The sequence below is a fragment of the Prionailurus viverrinus genome, chromosome A1 (assembly GCF_022837055.1).
Source record: "Prionailurus viverrinus isolate Anna chromosome A1, UM_Priviv_1.0, whole genome shotgun sequence".
NCBI lineage: Eukaryota > Metazoa > Chordata > Mammalia > Carnivora > Felidae > Prionailurus > Prionailurus viverrinus.
Window position 1 is genome coordinate 194429057 of NC_062561.1, and position 19919 is coordinate 194448975.

Sequence of the window (19919 nt, forward strand, 5' to 3'; positions counted from 1 at the left end):
GGGATTGACTAAAATGCTGTGACAGAATCTGCTCATTTAGTAAAGGAATAAATAAGCTTCAAATGCTGAATTGAGCAGGATGTCAAAAAACAGCTACCATTTCTGATGGACAAGTTGGACAGAAATGCTAACATTGTTTTTTGGTACTGTCATATCCTAAGACCTAGATCGTTCTTTCTTCTGTGGCTTTTATTAGCGTGGTTAGTTTGTGCTTTTATTTGCCAGGCTACACATTCACTTAAATTGTAAAAGTGAATCTGTTTTCTTGTTGTCTTTTGGTATATTTTCCCTTTTAAGCGACTGTGCTATTTATTTATTTATTTATTTTTCAATCTTGACAGGCATCAAACAGTGCTTCCTATATTCAGGACGCCTTTCAGCTGCTCTTACCTGTGCTGGAGATCTCTCTCATTGAGAACAAGACCGAATTACCAGAGGCATGAGCTGCAGGCTCAGGACCTTTGTCAGAACGTTGAAGAACAGAGAAGACTCAACCCAAAACTTGTAATGGCCAAGAATGCCACTCTCTCTTGGGTACCCCTGAAAAAGCGAAGGAGAAAGGATTATTTTTAGTGTATAGGATTTAGGCAGGAGAGCAGGTATTCAAAGGTTTGCTGCCTTCCCTGCTTGGCTGAAGTATTCAGGTCTTCACACTGCTCTTCCGAGCTGTTACAATTATTAAATTATTTGAAAAGAAACTTTTATAGAAAGTTCAAGAATGATAGCTCTAGATAAAGGTTAATGGAATATTCAGGCAAAAATATTGGTCTTTCTTGGACATGATGCGAAACACTAATAGTTTTGTCATGGTTATATATGATCTTGCAGCCCACGGATATAATTGGTTTGAAGCAAGAGAAAGAACAATTTAGTATTCTAGAATTCATGTGCTCGATCTATTAATGCCATGTCCTTTCTCCTTTCTATAATAAAATCTGTGGCTTTGAGAAAACGGTATATAGAAACTGTAATGATCACCTTTAATTGCCTAAATTCTTGGAATTCGTTAGGAAGTTTCACGTGCTCTTGAATTCTCAGTAGGTATTTGGTACTGAGGAAATGTACTTGAAGCCACATGAATTAACTACAGCAAAGTGCCCTTTGGCTTCAAATTGTTCTCCTACCCTGAGGTGACAGGCTTCAGTTATAATTGAGCCCCACTCGCCTGGGTTCCAGACCAATAAGTGCACCTTAGAGAAACAGTTTCGTGTTTGCAGGGATCGGTATTCCGAGTCCCTCCAGGATGTTTCTCACGCACACATTATGTGCAGGAGAAATTCTGTAATGCCAGCTCCAAAGGAGTATGGAAGTTCTTTCAGTAATGGGGTTTTCATTATTTGAACATTGCTGAAGGGGACTATACAGTCCCATAGAGATGATGTTCATTTATAACAGGATTTAACCTGTACGACACAATTTGGTTTTCTTTAATCTTTTTTGTTTTGTTTTAATGTATTCCTTAGCATGTTTATAAATACAGCTTTTATCCTTCAGATCTTAAGCCTTCTTTTGCTCTCTTCAACAATGTAAGAGGCTAATACAGTGTTATCTTCCTAAAAGTTATTTGGTGTCCACTCTTTTTAAAAAAGAAGTCTCCAGCTTTGTGGTTGGAGGTAACTTTTCTGAGTGCTACTGCTCATCTTCTAAAACCTTTAAATAAAATAATTGTGTTGGTCAGTCATTTCACTTTTCCATACATGAGCCCCAGTATCTTTTTCAAACCAAATAAATAGCAAAGCAAAGCTCTTATTAGCGCTTGATCTAATTAGAGTTGACTGATCTCAACACTGTTTCTATATAATCGCCATATTTGGGGGTAGGGGGCAGGTTGTAAGTGAGGAGGAAATAGACTTGAGCTAAAAAGTTACACCATCAGCACTAAGATTTTACTGTGCTTATATTCTGTTGTAATATGATCAGAAAAGTTTTTGAACATTCCTTTTTTAGATAAACTTCACACTTCCCAAATGTAATGCTGAAATTTCAGAAAAACAAAACAAAAAACAGTTGCCTGCAGCTAATAAAGCTGGTGTTCCCAGTCCTGGTTTGTGGCCTCAAGCCCAGTTGCTGTGTCTGAACCTGGATCCTCTGAGTAGGGTATTCCTTGAGCGAGGTTTAGGAAATGGCCACACTGCCAACCACCCATCCGTACTCTTGTACAATGGCAGTTTACAGTTTTTACTTCCCAGTCTAGAAACCTAGCTAAGGATTTTCTTTCAAGAAGAGGGATATAGATACGGGGGACAGAGCAGTGACTCTTTTTATGTGCATATCCTGATTTTGACCAGTTTTAGATTAGACCTTCCAAAAGGCAGATGTGACTATTTGCCTCTTTTTTCTTACTTATCCCTTTCATCAGCTTCCCCCACCCACCCAAATGTTTTTTAATGGATTTAGGGGACCATTGGTGAAACAGTGATGAAAGGACCAATTAATTCTGAGTAACAATTGCCTTTCACCTGAAATATAATGAGAAAGAATGAAAGTTCATTGATTGAGTACAGACAGAAAAATAAGAGCATAAAAATTCATTGGCAGGTGAAAAGGTAAATTCGGGGGATACTCTGGAACCTATTGGATTATGGGGATGATTATTGGATGGTGTGTGCTTCATTATTCTGTGATGATACGTAGTCTCTTGGTGCTATTTCTTTTAAGTTTTTTTGTGTCTAAGGTTCACTGCCGTGTCTTTATATGTACTATGCTCCCTCCTTCCCAATTCACTGAACACCGATGTGTAGTTATTACTGGGGTAAAGTGCTTCTTTTCCTAGTATTGGGATCTTTAAAGTCTAGGATTAAAAGAGACTTCATTAATTTGGTCCAAAAGAAATGAAACATCTACCAACCAATTCTTGTTTTTTCTTTATATAATACCTTGCAGATGTGTTAACGATAAGTTATATTTACCTTACTTGCTGTTGATAGTTTTTGGTTTTTTTTTAAGGCAGAGATAACCTAGATTGACGGGCTTCTGAAGTCTGAAACTGTAATCATATGGCTGGCATTCACAGGAGTCTGAAGTCAGTGTTGATGCACAAATGTGGATTTTCTAGTCCTACAGTCAGGGAACAAGTCTTGTCTGTCCTACCCCGAATGAGGACCCTCTCCTTTGTACTTGTTTTTAATCTAAATTTCTATTTGAAAGAGAGATGTTTTATAAGTAGTTGCTATTGATGTCCTCATTTGAGAGAGATAGACATCTTTTGTATTTTTAGATGTAGTCTGAATTTTAAAGGTGGGACTATTCCTCAGGTTGGAAAAACCCAGATCAAAATCGTGGGTAAAATTATACCCACAGGGGGCACTCAGCATGGTATTTCACAAATGTCAAAGATTGAAATCTCTTACTATGTCTTACCGATATAACACGATGTTCATTTTCATAAAAGACTTAAAATGAAGTGTTTGAGAAACAAAGTTCTGAAAACAACAAACCTTAATGTGTCATCAGGGTGTGTGGCTAATGTGAGAATTTTGAAAACCTGCCCAGTAATATCATTTTGCGCCTAACACTCCGTGAGTACCGTGCACTCGTTTCCCCGTTTTACTTGCAGCCCATCCTTGATTGTTACTGTGTCATCTGGCCAAACCCCAAAGTCCCTTCATGTCTGTCGCTTCCCCGATCGGCTCTTTAGGAAGTATTTTTTTAACAATTGAAGTATTCTCCGAACTCATCGGTCTTAGAAGCTTACACTGGTACCACTGTCTGAGCAAAATCTCTGCCTTTTAGCTGCGGAGCTCTTCAGGAAAGGAAGTGGGGCCATTGCTCTGTTGTAATGAATTCTGGCTGAGTTGGGTGGACTTACCTCAAATCTAGTTGTAATTGTTGGGTCTTCAGCTTTGCAGATGTTTGCCAGATGCATCCATCGAAACTCTCAAATTGCTCCTTTTGGTGGCTCGTGTTTTAAGGGGCCAGTTTCTGCCATTTACATAACTACAGAATGACCTATTGTTCCTCAACTACGAGTGCTTAGAAAGAGGAAACCAATGTGTGGAGCAGCTTGAGTACCAGACACGATGGAATATACTTTTGCTTGTAATTCTCACAACTGCTATGCCCGGGGTAGGCCACTGGCACCCTAGTTTATGGGCCTGCAGGATGGTGTAGAAGTTAGGAGCAAGACAGACTCCATCGAACATGGACCTCAGCTCCCTCATGTTCCCGCCTGTGGTCATGAACAGGTGACTTTAATCCCTTAAATTGCAGTTCTGTCATCTGTAGTCGATCTCAAACAGCACTTGTATTCTAAAGTCGCTGACAGGATTAAATAAATGATCTGGATACAGTGCTTCGGAAAGTGCCTGCCACATGGCAATACCAGCCGAATGCACATTAGCAGGACCCTGTTCTGAACGTTTTACTTGTACTAATCGAATCTGCACAACAGCTCCACGAGCTAGGCACTGCTGGCATGCCCATTTATGGATGAAAGGCCGAGGCACAGAGGTTAACTAACTTACCTGCGATCACATAGTCAACAAGTGGTAGAGTCGGGTGTCAAACCCCGGGCAGCTTGGCCCCAGAGTTCCGTTTTCAACTGGGGCGCCACAGAGCCACCGTGACCTGCCAGCACAGAAAACCTTTAACAGCGATTTAGCTGCTTCACTATAATGGTTAGGAAACAGATTCAGAGGGTAAAATGACCTGCTCAGGATGTGGCAACTACGAATGACAGTGCCTGCAGGGTGAGCCCAGGTTGTTTGGCTCCCAAACTCAGGTTTGTTCTATTTTATTTTTTTACGGGGAAAGGCTTGGAGGTGCCTGTCTAGTGAGAAACACCTGGGGTGGGCATCTGGGCACATTATCTAATGCCCACCAGGAGTTGGCACGGAAAGGATAGTGTGCTGACAAGTCATGTTTGCCACAGCAAGAACAGAGATCGCCATGAAGTCAGAGCATCTGTATCAATTAGTGATCAAAAAAGGAGAGAGGAGTATACGGATGGTCATGGCAGCCTGATTTTGTCACAGCCCCAAACTGGGAACTGTGCAGATCTCCTTCAGTGGGTGGATGCTTAAATGGTGGTATGTCCATACCACAGATAACTACTCAATAATTAAAAGGAATAAACTATTGATGCATGCAAGAACTTGGGTGAATCTTGAGGGAATTATGCTGAGTAAAAATAATCCCCAAAGGTTACATTCTGTATGTCCCATGTATATAACATTGAAATAAACTTGTAGAAATGGAGACCCAATTAATAATTGCTGTGAAGTTAGGAATGGAGATGAGGGAGGAGTAGGTAGGTGTGGCTTTAAAAGGGCAACAGAATCATATGACTTCACTCATATGAGGACTTTAAGAGACAAAACAGATGAACATAAGGTAAGGGAAACAAAAATAATATAAAAACAGGGAGGGGGACAAAATATGGAGAACAAACTGAGGGTTACTGGAGGGGTGGTGGGAGGGGGGTTGGGCTAAATGGGTAAGGGGCACTAAGGAATCTACTCCGGAAATCATTGTTGCACTATATGCTAATTTGGATATAAAATTAAAAAAAATAAAAATAAAAGGGTAACAGAAGGGATCCTTGTGGTGATGGAGTACCTTGACTGTGGTGGACACAGACCTACTTGTGATGAAGTATACAGAATTAAACACACACGAGTACAAGGAAAACAGGAGTCTGAGTGAGATAGGTGGATTGTATCATTGTCAATATTTTGGTTGTAAAATTTAGCTTTGCAAGATGTTACTATTGGGGGAAATTGGGTGGATGATCCACAGGATCTGTCATAATTGCATATACATCTACAATGATCTCAGTAGCTATTTCAATTAAAAAAAAAAAAAAAGGAAGGAGAGGGCTTTGGGTCCAGGGAGCTAAAGAGTGAAAAAAGTCTGGATTTATCAAAGCTCTAGGGCACCTCTCTCTCACGTGAACATCCCTATCACAGGCACTCCACTCAAAGCAGGGATGGTGTCAGGCTCCTCTCAATAGGCAGGTACTTTGGTAGCAGGTGTCAGGATGTATTGAAGTCCAAAGTGGGAGAGAGAACTAAGATCCAACATGAGAGAAAATGTACAATAGCAACAATCACAAATAAATGCTGCTGAGTTTTTCTTCTGCGTTTTGTAATTCTTCGGGATCAGAGGAGACCTTTGGGGTGGTTCTTGGTTTTCATACGATCAGGGTTTGCATGGCTTAAAACGGGGGCTGCTCAAATGGAATTGGGATGGGGGAACATTGCCACCTAGTGTTGGTGGGCCCCTCAATCGTCAGTGGCCATTTAAAATCCACTTCATTTGTGATCCTTCCTCTGCTCATTTCCCCTGAAAAGGCAGAACAGCAAAGCATTTTAAGAGCCAGGGCGAGGCTCTGGAGTCAGCCAACCTCTGTTCAAATCCCCTCACCGCCTCTTCCTGGATGGTGGAAGTGGCCTGCAGAGCTGGCCAACCTCTCTGCACCTCGCTTTCACGATCTGTAAAACGGGGCTGGCACCTGCCTCACGGAGTTGGGTCAGGTAATGTCCTCATGTGGTTGGCACAGAGCCTGGCCACAGCAATCACTCCATACACGTCAGTTCTGAGGATTATGGCTCTAAGATGTCAGAGGATATTATGAGGCTCCAAAAGCTTTCTGACACTCTGCAAGCCAGATTTGTTTCTGTCTTCATGGCGAGACTCTGGGGCCTCTCAGGCTGAGAGCAGAAAAACTGGGCTTTTTGCCTTAGTCCTTTGGCGTCTCTTTTTGAGTCTCTGTTTCCTCACCCACAAAATGGGAGTAAGTAATTACATCCGCCTCTGTTTGCCTCATGGCATCTTCTACATGTGTTAGGATAATGTATATGATTGCACTTTAAGGAGAATAGGCACCATAAGGCCTAGAATGTTGAAAGATATTCTGGAGTAAAAACTTACTACTCTGAGACTGTGTAATGTAAATAGTGTCTATCTCGCAGAGTGAGGATTGATGTGGAACACAGTCTGGCATCTCCTCCCTCTCTACCGCCTCCCCTTCCCCCCCAGGGCTGTCCTCACCATGGTCACGTGTCCTAGCTACAGAATCCTAAGTTTCTGGTCTGGGAGTGTGAGACCCAACAGCAGGAAAGGAATGTAGTCGAGGGGGGAGATAAACCCCATGACCAGCTTCATTCTAGCCCCTCCCCCCAGCCAGTTTGAACCTGTCAGATTCTGCTTGTTTCCTTCATCCTGGAGTCAAAGCTATGGGCTGGGTTTAATTTCCCCACCGCACGTGCATCCCCTTTGTGACTAATGAGCTCTGCTTAGAGAGTTACTTTCGAGAATGGCAGGAAGGGGTCTGGGATCCTGAACAGCTTGGAGGCCTGGTGATATTCCTCTGCGTAGCTGGTTTCTCTTGGGGCTCTTTCTAGCTACTCCCCCACAGAAGGCATGATTGCTCACATTTCCAGTGCCCAGTGCCCATAATACGTCAGCTCTTGCATAGACAAGTCAACAGTACAGTAAAAGGAGACAACCGCTGGCCTGTCCTCTCCAATCAATACAGGTAAAGTCCGATGCTATCTGCGGATAACTGTAAGATGGGGTATTTGAGGTCAGGAGGAGTCAAGAGGAGTGTCCAATCAGCTGGTAGGTGGCTCTAATCAAATGTTCTCCCTGTGGGTCTTTTCTGGGGCCGCTCAGGTTCTCGAGAGAGTGGCACCCCTCTTCCCAGTGGATCAGGTAGTCACCTCTCAGCTGACAGAGAAGATATTTCCTAATCCTCTCTAAGGCCTTCTCCATGCAGGGGAGAGGCTGACCCTGGTGTGAGTCATAATGGCCCTGACCGTGATTGGAGGGCGTCTGGAGCTACTACTCTGGAGGGAATACCTGACTGTGCACTCACCTGACTTCCTGTAGCACAGTGTTGAGACCACAGACTTGGGGTCAAATTGATCCGAGTTCAGTTTCTGCCGAAGCCACTTCCAGCTGTGTCACCTTGGTATCGTACCTTTTAAGCCCAACTTCCCTGCCGGTAAAAAGGGTTAAAATAAGCACATTCCTTGTTGGGATGTTTTGAGTTTACTCAGGATGGGCTATTTGATTTGCAAAATGAAAACGCAGGGTTCCTTCTTCAAAAAGCAAGAATAAAGCTTATCTGCTTCCCCCACAGTCCCTCTCTTGGCCTGTTGCAGTGTTCTTTATTTGCTATTGAATGTTGTGCTTCCTCAGGCACAGGGGTACTTTCCGGGTAAGTGCAGATCCTTACAGGTGCCCAGGGTCCCACCCCGAGAGTGAGTGTAAGCCAAGGCTCCAAGCCCCCAACACATATTTCACTGTCCTATCAGACTTTACTTACTAAAGCTAAATTCAAGGGAAAATCATTGGGCATTTCAAGATGGTGACCACAGAGCTTTAAACCCCCAAATGTAGGCCCTTCTGAGTGTGGGCCTTATGTGACTGTATTGGTGGCAGGTCCTGAATCTGGCCCTGAACCTGCTTGTGAGCATTTTGCACAGTCTCTAGCCCGTAGGAAGGACTCAGCACACGGTCAGTAGAAAAAGCCCTAGCTTTGCTCACCGGTCACCTCAGGAACCCCACAGCTCAAGCCTTCACTTGAGCTTTGCATCTGCAACCTGGCTAACGGGAGAGCCAGGGAAGGTGTTAGGATCCCCTTTGTAGCAAGGGGGAAACCGAGGCCCAGAAAAGAGATAGGACTTGGCTATGTTCACCCTCTAATTGGTTTCAGAGTCAGACGCGAGTGATAATTTCTAGACTCTCAACCAGTGCTGAGCATCTCAAGTTCAGTGTCCATGATGGGCTTCCTTACGTTACCTGGTGTACACAGCTCCTGCCCGTGCAACCCCTGCCCCAGGCCCCAGCACAGCTTCCTGAACCTGCTCAATACCAATCTCCTCCACAAAGCCTTCCCTGCCAAAGACCTCCCCATAGGACTTTTTCTTTCATGTGCACACTCGTCCAAAATTCAATCACATGGATTATAGTTTTATTTTCTGTGCTTTTAATGTTACCAAACATGATGAGCATATTTCTGGCTTATGAAATATTTTTCAACCTTATTTATAATAGCTCCATAATATTTCATTTTAGGGAAGTGCCATAATTTATGGGACCAATCCACTATTATTGGACACTCAGGTTATGTCTAATTATTTGTCAGTTTCTGAAAGGTGATGTGTCTAGTTCTAAACAGGACAATCATCGTACCTGGATCATGGGTCATTGTGACGATTAAATAAATACGGGAATAGCATTTAAGAAATGAAACAAATCAGTACTATATATGTGTCACTAATGTTCTATTATTTGGATAATGCTACAGTTGTTACCATTTTATGCACATCTTTGAACTTGTGATAATTTCCTAGAAGTTGCATCACTGAGTCTGAAGGGAGAGCATTTCAGGGCTGGCATGGAAGGTGTCCACAATTTATGGAGGGTGTCCCCTGCAGCTGGCAGGGAGAACAAGGGGATGGAGGGACGGTGGCATTGAGCCCCCAGCTTTGGCTGGAAACATTTGTCATGAACTGACTGTGGTGCCTGAGGACATGTAGACAAACAGTCCACTTCAGAGCTGAAAACAGAAAGGTCCACAAACCCGTAGGGAGGGACCCAGAAAAGCTCTGCCAGCCTGGCAGAGAAAGAGAAATCTGCCCTCCAGCTCCAGAACATTAAGTGAATATTTTCCTGTGTTCTCTTCCTTGGTTCCTGCGATGACTAAGGAATTTGGGCCTTGGGTGCAAGGGAGTTGAGATGAAATTGGATGGGATAACTGGGTCTTAAATCACCAGGGATCTGTGATAACAGGCTGTCACTTCAGGTCAGCACTGGGCAGAGGAGCAAGGGAGGATTAACAGCTGTCTTTGTGGTCTGCCCGCCCCCAGATATCTCCTGTCAACTGTCTTCCATCATGGGTTTCTGACTTTGTAACTTAAGAGTAATTGTCAGGGTCCCAGGGTAGCTCAGTCGGTTAAGCATCTGACTCATGATTTCAGCTTAGGTCATGATCTCATGGTTCGTGGGGTCAAGCCCTGCATCGGTCTTTGTGCTGACAGCACAGACCCTGCTTGGGATTCTCTCTCTTCCTCTCTCTCTGTCCCTCCTGCACTGGTGTGTGCGCATGCTCTCTCTCTCTCTCTCTCAAAATAAATTAATACATTAAAAAAAATAAAAAGGTAGATTCCTAAACCCACACTCAGAGTTTAATTCTGTGTGTGTCTTGAGTGGAATCTGCCTCTTTAAGAATCCCCTCCCTTCCCACCCCAGATCATTCATGCTTATTCAGGGGAGCTACACTTGGAGGAACTCTGTTCTCTAATATCCCTAGCAAGTTGGTTGCCTCTAGTGTTGAGGAGCTCACCACCTGAGGAGATAGCCGGTTCCATTTTAGAACAGCTCTAACTATAAGAAAGTTCTGCTCTGTGGATCTGGAATCTGCCTCTGTATAAATTCCAGCCACTGGATTACCCACCAGGGCTATGAAGAGAAAGTCCGATTCCTCCAGCCTTCGATGGGCAGTTGGACTTGATAATTCTGTGACCATCGGAGTCTGTGAGTCAAGGTTGCGTTGGCAGGGAACACCTATGTCTCTGAGTTGGCTGGGCTTTGGGAAACTCCTGTCTCCTTTTTGGTGGGGTGGATGCCCCCTTACGTTGAAATGGTTTTCAAACCAGAAGGCAAACTTCCTGGGGAGCAGGAAGGGCATCGTTGGACCAGTCAAGGGGTTGTGATAATGAGTTCTTGTGGTCATGGAGTGGGGGGTGGGAGGGCTGAGCAGAAGCCTGGCCAGACATCGTGCTTGGAGACCTGGCTCCCATCAGCTCTGCCTCTAGCCCCCCGGCAGAATCTGCACAAGTTCTTGTCTCCCCCATTCCTGGCGGGGGGCACAGTTTTTGCATCTGCACAGCCACCCTTTCCAGGAGTCACATCCTGGGGTCCCATTTTCAAAGCCTGGCTTGCTCTGATCTGGACTCCTCTTTGCTACTCTGGCAAGTTTTCTGGCGGGGGCAGCAGGAGGGGGGTGGTCAGTGTTCTGAGGAGAGAATCACGAGACCAAGGCTGAGAAGGGGCACATCTGGCTCATCCAGCAGCATGGCTGTCATTGGCGCAGGGCAGGAATGGAGTCGGGAAGCTTGGAGGCGTGGGCCATAGCGGCTGTTGTCCCTGCTCTGCTATAGGTGTCTGGGGCCATGGGTCCCTGGGGCCTGTGCTGTGGGCCTTGCTGAGGGAAACAAGGAAGGTCTGTGGATTGTCAAAGGGTCCCTCCTCTGCACCCATCCTGGGTCTACTCCTTCTTTAGTCAGGAGACACCTGAGGTTTGAGGCAAAGAGAAGGCTATGCATGCGAGCACTGACTCTCTGTGGGTTCTTGGGACATTCCTCTCACTTCCCTGGGCTTCTGTTTCCTCAGAAGCGCTGACCTCCCAGGGCTGATGTGTGCCTCATAGAGGACAGCGGCCCTACCTAAACACACTCTGTAAACTGTAACATGCCAGGGAGAGGCGAGCTGCTGTTACTTGTTTGTTCTCAGGTTGGTGTGACAGAAGCCAGAAATCTCATCAAGATGGTTTCTGTCCTAAAGTGTGAGTTCCTGGGCTTCTGCGGACATGGGCTTTTCCCTTTGTACCCGGGCACCTCGTTGAGGAGGCCATGACCGGGGGTGTGATGGGAAAAGGGGCCAGCTCAGCAGGAAACTACCCCCAGAGTTGCCAGAGAGGTCTGATCAGTATTGACAGAGAAAGAAAATATCTCACAGGAAACCTGCAGGAACCGACCAACGATACTGGGGTGAGAGGCCATGCCAGCTGTGGGCAGAGATGGCCACTGGGGAGCTTACACATGGGGGTTGTAGAAGCTGGAAAACAGGTGCTCTTTCATGCCATATGCACATACCTCCCACGTGGCCACTCATCATTACCCACACCAGGTGTCACGCATCACTTCCCACAGCCCACACGAGCCCCAAAGGCTGACCCCAGCCTATGTCGTGGTTAGTAGAGGCTCCAGGTCTTTCCTGGAGGGCCACCATCCAATGTTGATGGGGGAAGCTAGGATATTTCCTTCATTGATAGTCATGCCCTACTTGCTTGGGGAAGGACTCTGAACCAGAATGATGCAATCCCAGATTCTACTGCCCTCGTGGCACTGACTTTCTGATATATTTTTAGAGGTGCCCTTTCCTTCTCTGGACCTCAGCCTGCTCTGTAAAATGGGTCCATAATCTCTTCCCTACCAGTTCTGAAAATGGCAGTAGGGTCCAAGTGGAAGAATGGATGTGAACGTGATTTCCATAATGCCTGGGGAGCTTGAGAAAGCTGGAAAAGCTTTGCCATGTCCTCTTTGCTGGCCTTTGCTATACCAGGTTGTATTTGTTCCCCAGCACACCCCATGGCTCATCTTGTTTGGTGCCCTATGCATATTCCACACCTAGCTGAGGGGCTGGAGGAGGAGGAGGTCCTCTGAGGGCAGTGAGAGCTCTAGACAATGTGGAGCCCCACAGTGACACCGTGTCTCTCTGGCAGGAGGACGAAGGCAGTGAGTGTGACAGCAACAGTGATGAGGACCATACAAATGCCTGTCAGAGGCACCAACCAGACTATGGTCTTGGACTCAAGCACCGAAAGCACCAGGGGAACTGAGTCCTGAAGGGGAAGGGGCTTGTCAGAGGTCACACTGAGAATCAAAGCAGAACAGGGTTGGTCTTCAGGGCTGCTGAATCCCAGGGCAGAAATGAACTCTGGGGAGGCTCTGACTGAGGGCTGATGTCATCTCAGGGTGGCAGAGGCAGTGCCCAACATCAGGCAGGTGTCAGAGCAGGGCCAGACCTCAGACAGGATCTTTTGATTCCTAGTACAGTACTCCCCCCTACTGACCTAAGCAGCCTGAGTTCCTGGCCTTGAGCCCCAGGCAATATGGAGACAAGGAAAGAAAGTGACTCCTCTGTCTCCAGAAGGAATTTTCAGGTCTTTCTGTGAAGCAGAAGCCAGAGAATCCTCCATGGGAAGGCGGGGATTAACGCGGGCTGTGAGGAGACAGGAAGTTCTCTGGCTGGGTCCTGAAAAATGTGCAAGAGAGGGTCAGAGGCATGGAGGGATGAGAGTGCCTCCCCGGGAGTGGAGAGGGATATGGAAAGAGGGACTAGCAATTGAATTCTAGAGAAATTCAAGGTGTGAAGAAGCAGGGTCTGAGGTCAGGGCTTGAGACCCCTATGACCAGCCTGGGAGCTCCCCCATGCTCTGGCCACACAGCCCCTGCCACCTCCCTTCTGTCTTGTCTCCTTGGCGAGATCTGACTTCTGTCACACAGAACCAGGAGGTGATCACCATGAAAATGAAGAAATGCTTCAATCAACTGCAGAAACTGGCTGACAAGGGAGCCAGGAGCTGGAGCCCAGGAGAGATGGGAGGGAGGGTGGTGGGAGGAGCCTCGGTGAAGGCGGAATGTCACAAAATGGAACTGCCCACTTACACTAGTAGAGCCTTTCATGTTCGTCTTTGTCATCTCATTTAAGTCATTTTTGACATAAGCGTCCTCACAGCAATAAGACCCTCGTATTTCCTGAGCATCTGCCATACCAAGTCACGGTGCTCATTTATTTAATGCAACCCTGCAAACAACCCAATAGGTCTGTAGCATCATCACTGCAAATTACCGACGAGGACCCAGGTCTAGAGAGTTTATGAATCTTGCAGAGAGTAAACATACCGGTGGGGTAAGTAGGGTGGGGATCTTGGACCGTGTGGCCCGTGCACACGCGGAACACATGAAAGCCCCGCCCTCACCCACTTAAAGGCTCACTGAATCTCCCTCAGGGTGCTCCTCAGCCCCATCAACCTAACCAGGTGAGCTGTAACTGGATCAGGGCTTCCTGGAGCGAACTCGGCTTGAGCAGAGTCCTGAGGCATAAGCAGGGAGGAGAGTGGAAAAGAAGGGGGCTTGCTGGCCCCAGGGGCAGGAGATGGGGTTTGGTTTCCAGCCTGAACACGGAGCACATCTCTTACCACCTCTGGGGTTTAGTTTCTGCCCCTCTAGCCCCGGAAATAAAAACTCACAAAGTAAGTTTCAGTTTCCAGGGTATTTGGCTCCATCTTCTGGTCAGTTCTTATCACTGCAGCTTTTTGCAGTGTTACTCTCTACCGTGGACCGCAGGTAATTTTGAGGCTTCTGGGAAACTTCTGGTCGCTGTGGGAGTTGGGGGGGGGGGGGGCGGGCAGAGCCAGAGCTGACTAAAAATCCATGTGGTCTCTGAGCTGCATTGGCTCTCTGCTGCTAGTAGATCAGTGGAGACTCAAGGAAGAGCCCGTGAGGGGGAAGCCCCAAATGCCAGACTAGGATGGGACATTAGAGACCATAGAGTCTAACCCCACCAAAGTACAGAAGGGGAGACTAAGGTCCGGGGAGAAGCAGGGACCCACTCCAGGCCACACGCATAGGCTCCAGATCTTCCAAATTCCCTGGCCTCTCCTCTGCCCCTCTGCCCAGTTGCCTCCCCTTTCTCCAAGGTGTCCATCCTAGTGGGTCACTTCTCCCCTTGCCTCTGAGACAGAACCATCTGCTTAATAAGTGCACTGCTCTGTCCACCTGCTGCCATAACAGCCCACCCTTTCCTGGTCCTAGCTCCAGCCCTGATGCAGTGGGGTGGTCCCTACACCTCTCAAAGCCAGGACTTTCCTGAAGGAACGGGACTTGGAAGGAAGAAGGTAGAGACATGCACTGTCCTCCAGCCCTGCCTCTCTCCCAGGCCAGCCTTCTGAACCTCAGTTTCTCCATCTGATACACAACCAATCAGCCCTACAAGGTGGCTGAGAAGATTAAATGGACAGGTTGTGTGAAGGTGCATTGTGAATTCTTGAACCCTTTATTAACGTAGTAAATTTCCAGATGTGTCTGGGTCCCCCTCAAGCCGCATAGGTTCCCACATGTTGCCTGGCACCCAGTGAGTCTACAGGCTGAGGGAGATGCATGGAGAGCTAGAGAAATTTGAAAGTTGTTGATGTAAAAGCAGGACTTGATCTTCCAGCGCTGACTAGGGAGGACCCGAGGTGGCCGTTCTTCTCATCCTCTGGCTTTGGAATCTGGGGTCTCTTGGCAGAGTCTAGAGGTGAACTCCCTCCTCCTGCCCAGATCCCACTCATTTCTGGAAGATGAGTGAGCTCAAGTCCAAGAGACTATCTTGGAGGCACTCCTACTGATCCAGAATCCAGCCTTTAAAAGCCCAGGAGGTGGAATGGGGGAGGCAGAGGAGCATCAGTTTGCCCTGTGTCTTCTCTTCCCTTGTTTGGACATCAGATCCATGGCCTCTAGTGTACATGAATAAGGCCCAGAGAAGCAGCTTGAAGAGGCTGTAACCCTTCCCTGCTTGGGTCTTGGGATCCCAGGGCAGTCTTGATTCTGTTTGAACTTCTGAGTGTTGGAGAAACAGGAGGTGAGAGGGGTGGTTGGGATCATCCATAACAGCTTGGCCTTTCTTGTATGGTCCCAAAGCTGCGGGGTCACCGCCTTTCCTGGGAAGCCCTGTTCCTCCTGAGGCAGCTCTTTGAAGAATTGCCCTCAGTGTCTTCAGAAGGTGGTGTTGAGACTGCTTGCATCAGAGTCACCCGGGGTGAGTTGTTGAATCAGACCATGTGGGATGGGCCTGGGAATCTGAATCTACAACAGCGTCTGCAAGTGAGGCTGATACTCAGAAACCATTGGTCCACTTCTGTTGCACTGGGATCGACACCCCTCCCCCCCACTCTCACCCCCTGCCCTGGGGACAGTTCCACCAACTGTTTCTGAAAGGATGTGTTTTTCTCTTTTCTCAGTATTCTGCTCCTTCGCCACTTCTTAGGTTCTCTCTGGTCTCCATGCCTGTTTTGTAAACAGAACATCATAGAATTTTTGGGCTATAAGTGTTCGTAACAGAATACCTTCTCCAATTCCTCATTTTATAGAATGGGGTGTTTGAGACCCAGAGAGGGGAGTGTCTGGCTGCAGGCCACACTGCTGTTCCATGAGGGCTAGGAGAAGATAAAGTGCCATGACTCCTACTGAGTACTCTTCCCATGGTGCAGTTCTGTTCTGCTCTAAAAGCTGCACTGTAGGGTGAATGCCCATCCCAGGCCCCTTCTTAGATGAAATCACCATACTGTCATCACATGGCTCTCCCTGGCCAAACTGATGGGACCAGGAGTAGTCATCTGACCTCATTCTTTCTCTCAAAAGAACGTTGTTGCTGAGGTCCACTGATGCTATTAAGCACTGGGGCTAAGAGGTCAAATAGATTCCGGAGTTGGGAGGGCAATTTGTGTACCATGCATGCTGAGAAGCCAGCAGAGAGGGATGACCGACAGAGAGAGATGTGGGAGATTGTGCAATGAGAGAGACGCTCAAAGAGGGAGATTGGAATAAAGGGCATAGAGAGACAGATACACCCGGAGGTAACATATACACATACATACACAGAGATGTGAGAGACAGAGGGATAGAAATGCAGGAGACGCATAGACACAGAGGGAGAGTGGGATAGAAATTGGAGAGAGAGAGAGAGAGAGAGAGAGAGATATGTTTAAAGATACAGAGATACAGAGATAATGAAAGAGAAAAAGGGAGACAGAGATAGCGCCCCTGCCCTGGCACTGGGTATTCCCTCACTTTTTCCCAAGGTCCAACTTGACCTCCTTGCCCTTGTCTTCCCAGAGATACCACTGAATTTTTCCCCCAGCCACCTCTACACTTGAGCGAACTTCAATGGGTCCCTGCTTCTTGCAAGAACTGATTCCCAGCGAAGCCTGGAGGAGGATTTGGGGAGGGGGTAGGGGGCCCGCAGACGGGTCTGAGAAACACGTTGCAAGCTGGGGAAGCAAGCGCTCCTTTCTGCTCAACAGACCATCTGTCACTTCTAGTTACCTCCAGGACCTGGAGATGACTCTATTCCTCGGCAAACATCAACAGAGCTGCCAGCTCCCTGTGGTTGGCCGGTCTCTGGCTGGTGGAGCGGACTCCCTGCTCACCCGGAGCCGAGTTAATGAGGCCCTGGCTGTGATCGCTGGTACCTCCAGGCCTGCGTTCACATGATGTTCTTCCCTTGCTGGGACTGTCCCTGCCGACCTCTGCTCAGGCCAAGCCCCACGGTTCCCCTCCTTCAGGATGCCGTCCTAATGACCGACCCTGCAGCGCACACAGATCCTTTCCTTTCTAAACTTTCTTAGTACCTATTGTTTCTCTTTTGTCCTTTCATGCATATGTCATGTGCTTATGTCACCTAAGAGGCTATTACGCTAAGTTATAAGTCCATGAAGCTTGCCGTGAGAGAGGAAAAGGAAATCACTAAATCCATATTGCTTCAGGTAACAAGAGCTCTTCGTGATGTAGAATGCTATTTGGGTTCTGGGAATCTTCCAGGTGCTATTCTAAGCGCTCATTATCTAGCAGCTCATTTGGTCTTCAAGGCCTCATGCAGAGCAGGAACGTGGGTGCAGGAAAGTTGTCTCATGCTAGAGGTCATGTCTATGGTCAGACAAAGGACAAAGAAGATTTTGTGGCAGATTCCTTCCCCTCCCACTCGGCTGGCCAATGCCTAACTGTCCACCATTGGAAGCTTGTCCTGTTATCTTAAGGCTGTGAACCTATAAAATAAGGATATTTTTTTTTGGCAGAAGGAAAGCTGAGGAAGAATGAAGGAAGGCCTCCCAGACCATCCTAAATGACCTCCTTGAGCCAGAACATTTGCATGACCAGCACCCTTACGTTTTCTAAGTGCATCCTTCTAAGTGCTAGTTCCTTGGGATATTAAATAGGATTTACTTAAAAAAAAAAGGGTTAAGTATGGAAAGCCTCAGGTTAAACAGTTGTCTGTGCAGCATGACTTCTCAGAGCCTTAACATGCTGGGGAGCACGGAGCATCTAGAAGAAGAGGAATGTGCTGTACTCACTAAACAAATTTGACCAATCGGTTCTCAAATCAGGCTTCCAAGGACACTTCTTTGAGTAACACTGCCCGTATCCACTGCATAACCATATCACCACTGACCCCAGTTACTCGTGTTTTTACTGCTTCCTGTGGACATATAACTGGCTGCTTTTCATTTGCGTTTGGTGGCCTTGCCTGCCAGTACTTTCTCAGGTAGACAAGATAGACTGGCCCATATGGCCCACCTTTTCCTTCCTCCAGGATTTTAGGGTGCCCCATCACTAAGGAGCTGCATTTACAGGGTCAGGAGCATGGAACAGCCGGCTCTCTTAGTCCCAGGTCCTTGCTTGGCCTCACTCACTTATCTGCTCACTCGCTCAACATTTTGGAAGATGTTTCTAGCACCTCCCCGGTGCCAGGCTCTGGAGGGTTCCCTGGGAGAATCAGAATGTGCCCTGGTGTAGGGTCTGTTTGGGTGGATCACATGGGCACACAGGGAAGGGGACAATGGGCAGAGGGACTGCAGAGGAGGGACAGTTCATGTTCAGCTGGGGGCAGAGTGCTGTGGTCATAGAGATGGGCCCTGAACGGTGACAAGAAGTGACAGGTGGCGCTTGTGGTTGAGAGTGGGCAGAACTATTGGGGCAGTGGCAGAAGATCAGGCCCTGACAGGTGCCCGGACCCCCTTCACCACTCTCTCACTGCCTGCACAGGGGCTGCTCTGACCATCAGGATCCCAGGCTGGCAGGTGCCCTCCCTCCGTGGCTGACCCTCAGCGAACTTGGAAGAGAGGAAGCATTTGTGCCCGGGACTCCAGGGGGCAGGGGCTGTGTTTGTCCTGTTCTCACTGTACCCCCAACACCTGCAGGGGGACCCCCAGACCTTCGCTCCCTCTTCTGAGCCCTTGTCTTCCCACTCTGCGTTCTGTGTGCCCGGGACCTTGTTTTGGCACCTGTCCATGAATCTACCAAAGAATGAGCCACTCTCGAAGCAGGTTTATTTTCAGATGGAGCTCCTGGAAAGCAAAGGAACTTTTGAAAGTTCACGAGTGATTCTTCACGGACTCCAGTTGTGGAATGTCAGAGTCAAGTGAGAATTGAGAGGGGCTGAATGGTGGCAGGTCCGGCACTATGACAAAGGGCCAGGGCAGGAGCCGAGGGAGCCTTTGATGTCAGTATTTCTAAGTAATGTGGTAAATAATCTGTCACTTTTGTGTTAGAAAACACACAGATTCTGGAATCCAGCTTTCTGCAGGTCGCAGTCCCACCTCAGACTGTGTGCCTTCGTCAGGATTTAGAGACTTTGGTTCCTTCCCCATAGAATGGTGCTATTGTCTGTCAAAAGGGATTATTGCATTAAATGAGACAAGGCTCGACGAAGTCCTGCGTTCGTTAACGACTGCTGTCACACAAGGGAAATGACCTCCCCGTGGGTCAATCTGAGACTGGTTTCCGCACCTGTGAGACGGCCATACCACCGGTTTGTGCCCCACAGGGAGGCTTCAGGACACGCGGGGGAATGTGTGTACATGAGCACAGTGTGCAGTGCTTGGCACACATGCTCATTCCGTGGCTGGCGTTTCTGACCCCGCTGCCCTGGTCCACACCAAGCCGGCTCTATTTCTCAGGGCGGGGATTAGGCAAGGCTTCACGGACCAGGTGGGAGTTGAGCTGGGCTTTGAAGGACAGGAGCATTTTCACAAATATGCAAGAGTGGGCCCGAGATTGGATGGGGTGGAGGGGGGTTGGGGCCAGAGGAGAACATGTGGTGAGGCTCGAGATTTGCTCAGGAGTCAGAGAGGAGGCCATCTGGTTTCTTTCCTTTTTTTTTTTTTTTTAATTTAATTGTTTATTTTTTTAAATTTACATCCAAATTAGCCTATAGTGCAACAATGATTTCCGGAGCAGATTCCTTAGTGCCCCTTACCCATTTGGCCCATCCCCCCTCCCACAACCCCTCCTGTGACTCAGTTTGGTCTTCATATTTATGAGTCTCTTCTGTTTCGTCCCCCTCCCTGTTTTTATATTATTTTTGTTTCCCTTCCCTTATGTTCATCTGTTTTGTCTCTTAAAGTCCTCAGATGAGTGAAGTCATATGAT

General features: G+C 47.5%; 1 protein-coding gene across 2 annotated transcripts in view; it reads left to right on the plus strand.

Moving 5' to 3' along the window:
* Positions 1-5196, plus strand: part of FAM114A2 (family with sequence similarity 114 member A2) — a 36081-nt gene extending 30885 nt beyond the window's left edge. For both annotated transcript variants that reach the window (XM_047868871.1, XM_047868863.1), the window contains exon 14: positions 342-5196. In XM_047868871.1, coding sequence (XP_047724827.1) covers positions 342-443 — 102 coding nt within the window. In that variant the 3' untranslated portion in view covers positions 444-5196. The remainder of the gene's footprint in view (positions 1-341) is intronic.
* The last annotated feature ends 14723 nt before the right edge of the window (positions 5197-19919 follow it).